Genomic DNA, 7,234 nt, shown 5'->3' on the forward strand with positions numbered 1-7,234 from the left:
TACAGTACAGACGCTTATGACCTTCTCTTTTTGCCTTGCGGTAATGATTTCTCTGGCGTTATGGTCTTTACTATAACAATGTTGTTTATTGATCAAATTATTTCGTGAAGTAGATTTCACTTGACTGTAATATAAATTTGAATTTGTCCGGCTTCAATACGTGTACCTGACATCGAATAAAAAGAAGAAGATTCCAGCATATTGCGACATCGTTTTGTACACCCTATTGTACTATTTTTCTGGTTCGAATAGCTCCACAAAAAGAATTGAGCTGCACTTGATAGAGGCAGTGGAAACCGAATTGTAGGTGGGTAATCTACTCCTACAAAGCTTAATTATGCATAAAGACTATTTCTTTAAGTACCCGTTTCAATTTCTTGGATTTTAACATTACAGTTTTGAGCATTTTTTGGTTCTTCAATGGCTGTATTTTTATCAGGTCTAAGGAGTTTGTATCTCATTTTTTACAATTGGATTGTCTTTTTTGGATGGTAAGTTGAATACCCTTTTGGAATTCTTGTTTGTTATTCACATTTTTGTAGTTTTTTGTTGTTGTTGTTGTTGGTGGTGTTTGTGTGATGAATTTTGGGTTATTGGTGTTCAGGTTTCAAGTGTTTTATTTTGGTGTGAAAACTCTGAAAGAATATGTCTATGATGCTGTGGAAAAGGCACTGCTTTTTGCTCAGACTACTGCTCTTATGGTTGTTAAGTATTGTTTCATAATGTGTCGTATTATTTTGTGTTGTGTTGTCTACTTGTGTTCTATTTTGTCATGTCGTATCGTATTGTGTTATATCGTACTGTATTGTTTTAGTGAATATAACGTTTGGATTGATTGTATCATTTTTTATTGTTAAATAGTATCACACCTCAATAATTTGAATGATAAACCTATGAGAAAAGTAGGATACGAGATATAATTACTATAAAAAGGTAAGATAAAAGTATAAAATAAGATTATTTCATAACAAGTAAAGGCAAAATGAGAAGAAAAAAAAAGATAACGACGTGATCATACCAATTTGGTATTTACACAAAATGAGACTTTTCATTGTTAAGTAATGATGAATTTAATGATACGATACAATAAATTTAAGTAATCATTAAAACAAACATTGTATTTAAACTAACAATACAATAGGTAACAACCATCCAAACAAGCTGTAAGGGTCCTTTGGTTGACATACTAGTTATGCGGGATTACTATGCTGGGATTGTTTATGCGGTGATTAATTATGAATGGATTGTTATGTGGTGCATTAATAATGAAGTGATGGTTATACATGAATTTCTTACTCTGAAAGGGCAATTTTGTCTTTAAATAGTTTATTCCCCGCATCGCTAATATATGTATTTCTTATTAGGATTTTACCTCCCATAAATGAAACTTAGGTTCCACATAACTTAACGCCAACCAGAAAGCAGTGTAACAGTTATTTTTTTCTTATGCAACCAACCAAAAACTGTATTATATTATGCGGAATTTTATGCTATGTTAAAATTAGGGGATTGTAATAGGTAGAATCTTGTTGCTAAGGCAACGTTATTGATTCAATTGCCTAAAATTTGAAACAAGTTTTGGGCATATAGCCTATTGTATGGGTGAATTATAAAACCATGGATAATAGCATAATAAGGATAAAGTTACCTACATTTGAGAATTCCTTCATAAAACAAAGTATATTGAAACTCATAACCTCGATATTATGGCACCTTAACCTCAAAAGGCCAAAAAAACTGAGAATGATACAATTCCTTTGTTACTATTTTTTCTAGTTTATAAAATATGTTTTCATCTATTGGTACTACTGTTTGGTGTTGGCGGAAATCCTTAGTCATGAGTCATTTGTGTGTCTTTGACATGTAGTTGTGTGGTAGTTCCTACTTCCTTTCTGTTTTCTTTCTATAAGTTTCTTGATTTCCTTAATTGAATTGATGGGAATAAATGCTGCAGAGACAGTGATATCTTGTCTTGTATTTTTTTGGACGATGATATTGTTGTTGTTCTAGCTGTTATATTGTAAGTGTAGTCATCATGAACTGCAAATACTGAATAAAGCCTAACAGTTGATTTCTTTTCCATATAACTTGCGGAACAGATACTTCATAGTCTAGTAGGTACGTTTATGATCTGAAGCATTTTTATGTTCTTTGTTTTAGTTTGAAGGTTTGATATTATAATAACTCTTTTATATTTTTCCTTATCCTCAAATAAGATTTGGTAAGATCTCCAGTATCTGCAACTCTGCCACAAATTAGTTCAAGATTATATGTAACATGGGGAATTGTGTGGAGTTTCCCCGAGATTAGTATTTTCCTTGGATAGCACCAAGGCATTATGAAGCCTCTTTACTAATGACTCGTTTGCTGTTTACAGGTCCGGAATCATATACTTTTTAGTTCTCTAGTTATTAGCTGGTCTATTACAGAGGTGAGCCTTGCTTATTCATAAACACCAATAAATTATAGAAAATGAGATATATCTTTGTAGTAACTTGAGTTTTCAACTCCCTGACAAATAGTTCATACAATACCTAAACATTGATCCTCCATTGGAAAAGGAAAATCAAACATCAGTTCTCTTACCTTATATGTTTATTATTACGAGGTTTTATTTCCTATATATGGCGGAAAGAGAAAGAACATTGAACAGCAGAAGGCTGATGGCTGTACCTAGTAACACCTAGTTTGTGTGCAAAACGCATCCGTCCCATTTGCAGTTAAAGGTCAAATTGTATAGCGGATTTTCTTCATTCCAGCACTAGAAGTATTTTCTTACATGGGAAGCACATATAGACCAGCCACACAACACAACATTACAAAGGGAAGCATTAGTGATACATACACAACAAAGACACAACGCATAGGAGTAGATCTCCACAAAGAATAAGAACATCTTTAATGAAAATACATTACAAAGCGTCTACAGACACTCTTAAAACCAGGTGCAGGAGGAACAAATATGTCATTAAACATGCCAGTCCATGACTGTTTAACTTATAATACTCATAATGAAAATTATCCGTTGATTTTTGGTGCTAGTTCATGGTCCAAGAAGTATATTAACATTGGTATTATCCTTATGTTCAACTTCAGATTATTCGATGCTCATTTTTTGGCACAAAGGAGGCATTTGGTTCTGCACCTTATTGGCTATTGTGGCTAAGGTATTACTAGTACCATTTAACTTTTGCCAGCATTATTATGACTTTGAAGTAGCAAACTATGCTAATGCATGAAAAACAGGTGAACACAAATGGGAATTCATGAAATATTTACACATTAAATGTAGAACCTAGTTATCAGCACGTGAAGTCATCATTCTAGAATTCAGGATCCATAAAGTTGAAATCCAGGCTCTGCCTCCATTTTCACCCATTTTGCTACTTCTATTATAATGGATGGATATATTTTCTAGCATGTTCTTATCAAGCTGATTTTCTTATTGCAGGTATAATACTTTCTTATTGTTGTATCCTACTGGCATCATAAGTGAAGTAGGTCTAATATATAATGACTTGCCTTACATGAAGTTAACCAAGATCCTCTTTTTCATTTTTTTTCTCTCTTAGAAATGGCAATAAACTCATCTTTCTATCCATTTATCAAGCATGAGCGTCTTTCTATCTGATTAGTTATTGTAGAGGTGGCAAAGAGCTAACTCGTAAGGGTGGCCAAGTTGGTTGAGCAAGGGATCTTCCAAATGGGGGGTCTCTCAGGTTCGAAATCCTCTGCATGTTTTCTTGGTCGATCTCGTCACACGGAGCTTGCCTAATGTAGTTTACCCCTCCTATGTGTTTGCGGGCTATTACACTGGAGCAAGGTTTACCCTGTGCACACCTGAAGGATAGCTATTGCGGGTTTCCTCCTTCTTTATTGGGAACTTGTAATTGAATATTTGCTCCTTACTCGTGCTTCTGATTCAGTTCGAGTACTTACTATGTCTTCTTATCGACTTCTTATCGACTTACTAGGAGTACTCCTATTATACTCCTATCGATTACTTCTATGCAGCACTTGTTTGCCTTGCCATCTATGTACTAGGCATGAACCATAACATCATTCTCTTACTAAAAGCATCTTCACGTCTCAAATATGTCATTCTGTTTATTACCCGGTTTCTTGGGTGAGGGAACTCGGAGACAAATATCCAGTTTATTACATTTCCTTTTTAGTTTTTTTATTAGGACAGCAAGAGCTATGATTGACGAGACGATGTTTGTGAAAATGCAGGCTGTCCTCACCTGTATAGTTACATGCTTGGGCAGAGAAAGAAAGCACTCTCTAATCCAAAAAAGCATAGGACACAGGCGGAGTCTGGAAGATTATTGATACATATTCAATAGTATTTTTAACACAAGTACACGAGTTGAACCAAAATTACTGGGTTGTGCCGAACTTGTTACTAGCATTGTGCCTCCATCCTGAGGACACGGTTTATAGGAGCTGTATCTTTTTTTCCTGAGTCATTGGAAAAAAATCACCTATTACTGGTTGAATACGTCAAAGAATCATATGATTGAATAAGAATTCATATACATATTTGTCAAATTTTATCTGATATGCTTCTGGAATATAAAGCAAAGAATAAGTTCAATGATGTATTTTTGCCTCTTCTCTTCGTATAAATCTTTCTCCCTCTGCAGCTCCTCCTCAACCGTGAATGACGGTATCACACATCCTGTAGCGGAAATTGCTTTTTGCCTCTCCTCCTCCTCCTCTGATTCCGGCGTCAAGCGAGTTCCTATTTCACTCTTCTCCGGTGCCGATTCTTTGGCCGGCGTCACACGAGTTCCTATTTCACTCTTCTCCGGTTCCTTTTCCTCCGCCGGCGTCGAACGAATTCCTATTTGAATCTTCTCCGGTGCCGATTCATCGGCCATTTTTCAACTAAATTGATCTCTTTCGCATGCACAAAACCCTACGTACTCTCTCCCCCTGAAACTAAGCGCTACGGGTTTTTGAGTCCCTCAAACCGTTTTTAAAGAAAGAAAGATTAAAAAAATAGCCCCTTAAAAGTATATGATTAAGGCTATTTTGGTCCTTTAATTTATAATTAGTAGCCATTTTAGTTATAACAATACTCCCTCCGTCTCAATATAATATATGTGGCGTCTTTGATCATAATTTTTTTATATATATCTATTAAATATTTTAAATTGTCAATTATTGTAATTTATAACAATTTTTAGGTTACTTTCAAATATATAAAAATTTACTTCATATCCAAATTCACGATCAAATTTAAAATTTTTGACTCTCGAAATTCAAAATATGATATGTAAATTGATACAAAGAAAATATTATGAATCCTATGTAGCAATTCACATTCTATGTGTATTATGTTACGTAAAACATGTGTGTAATTATTCAACTTTATACAGATTTAAATGTCTGTATATACTTGTGCAAACTTAAAGTTGAAGTACATACATATCAGCTAAGACCAAATTAAACAACATGTTTATATATTATGTCAAAAGAAAAAAGATTATTACCTAATATATCATCAAAATGCACACTCCAAAAGGTTAAACAATAGTATTATTTTTAAAGTGGTGTGGTATTTAGAGAAAAAAGTTCGTGCATTATAGACTTCGAGAGAAAGGTGAAAGGCAAGGAAATCCAACAAGGTATCTTGTAGAACACATCAAAGTGCCCTACAACATTAAAGAGTATAACCATGAGATGTGTTTATCGAAAAAACAACGCAGTTGAATTGTTATTAGGTCAAGGACAAGAATATATTAATCGATTTAACTTGTTGATTAGTTCTTTAACAAGTAATATGTTAATAAATGAACTTAATAAGAACAGTAATGAAGTAAAGTAAGCGAAGGAAACAATAGACTGACTTGCTTGGAATTAAGACTTAATAAGAAATATCGAAATAATAGAAAGTTTGAAGCACAAGAATATCAATGATTACTTCAATATTGTCACAAAAAAAAAATCAATTCTTTATAAGTAACTAAAAATTGTTATGTATATGAAACAAAGATTATACATCAGTCAATAGGAAAGTTTCACTCAAATCCTAAATTACTACGTCCAATGAAAATGTTCTACCTGAAAATACTGCCACGCATGTCAACTAATATTCTTCATTAATTTGCAAGATCTTGTACGAATATATCTTGGCATATCAATCCTTTTGTCCTTTTATTCTTTCTTCGTGACACGGGCTTTTTGTTCAAAGAAAGATTGTTTTAAATTTTATACACCAATTAATAAAATCAAATGAGGAGTTGGGGATGTTCAACGCGTTGTTAACAAATTTAATAATAGACAAGTGATTGAGATTTGAGACACTCTTTTATTGAGAGAATGAACTTGATCGTATAACTAACTTTTTTTTTTGGGGAGAGGTAGGTCGATTTGAAATCAACTGTCATTTTGGTGATGTTATGCCTTTTGATACCACAAGCATGTCGAACGAATAAGTATCATATTATTTCTTGGAAGAAACCATCGTCAGGAGAATAATATCAAATAAGTTGCATATCAAATGTGCGAGTTTCCTATCTAAACTAGAAAAATCAAGGATACTTCAAATATGTTTTTTACCATTAACTCCAAAGATAAGAATTGTCACACAGTTTGTTGAAATTTTGGTTGCAGGGTAGTGTGAAAATGATGTTGCTAGGTTCACCTTTCTGGCTATCCTATTCATTGGTGTTGACAACAACTATAACCAATTTCCATAGGCAGCAACAATTACCTTTTCTTATGAAAGTCTACTTGAACAAGCTGGTGTCAAGGACATGAAGAAGCAATTTCTCTACATAAATAGGGTAAGGTAGAGTGTACACAGACCCTTCCAATAGTAGTGTCATAAATGGTGTTTGTGAGCCTTTAGGCAGTACTTGGGAGTACCCTGTTGCATTTGTAATTACGCTTGAAAGAATGAAAATTCTCTACCTCCAAAGTAAAGTCTGTTTATACTCTGCCCTCCCCAGACTCCTCTTTGTAGGATTACACTGGGTATGTTGTTATTTGAAAGAACGACGACTTGGATATCCTTTTGCATCATTGAATCTATTTGGTGGCAGTCGTCTCTCAGTCTTTCTATGCAGTTTGGTGATGCGAAGCCAAATCTGTCATTGCATGGGTTTCGTGACAAACAGGGTTACTAGCTCAGTTGTTATTTGTGCATAATAGGGAAGTCGCGACACTAATGTTGCTATAAATCCTTTGGATGATGTTCCCAATGTCAAGGGGATATTGCTATACT

General features: G+C 34.0%; 1 protein-coding gene across 1 annotated transcript; it reads left to right on the plus strand.

Moving 5' to 3' along the window:
* The first annotated feature begins 420 nt into the window (after nt 1-420).
* Nucleotides 421-4,332, plus strand: LOC129885088 (very-long-chain (3R)-3-hydroxyacyl-CoA dehydratase PASTICCINO 2-like). Its single transcript, XM_055959303.1, has 5 exons — nt 421-491; nt 605-701; nt 2,378-2,431; nt 3,097-3,167; nt 4,188-4,332. Exons 1-5 carry the CDS (start codon nt 421-423, stop codon nt 4,330-4,332), a joined length of 438 nt encoding a protein of 145 aa, XP_055815278.1.
* Nucleotides 4,333-7,234: the final 2,902 nt, after the last annotated feature.

The sequence above is a fragment of the Solanum dulcamara genome, chromosome 1 (assembly GCF_947179165.1).
Source record: "Solanum dulcamara chromosome 1, daSolDulc1.2, whole genome shotgun sequence".
In the NCBI taxonomy this organism is placed as follows: Eukaryota; Viridiplantae; Streptophyta; class Magnoliopsida; order Solanales; family Solanaceae; genus Solanum; species Solanum dulcamara.

What these genes read in the sequence shown, in the direction of transcription:
- LOC129885088 (XM_055959303.1), top strand. Translation starts at nt 421, where the DNA reads ATGGCTGTATTTTTATCAGGTCTAAGGAGTTTGTATCTCATTTTTTAC. An exon ending in TTAGCTGGTCTATTACAGAG is followed by an intron (nt 2,432 to 3,096) that starts GTGAGCCTTGCT and finishes GTTCAACTTCAG; the next exon opens with ATTATTCGATGCTCATTTTT. An exon ending in TATTGGCTATTGTGGCTAAG is followed by an intron (nt 3,168 to 4,187) that starts GTATTACTAGTA and finishes TTTTTTTATTAG; the next exon opens with GACAGCAAGAGCTATGATTG.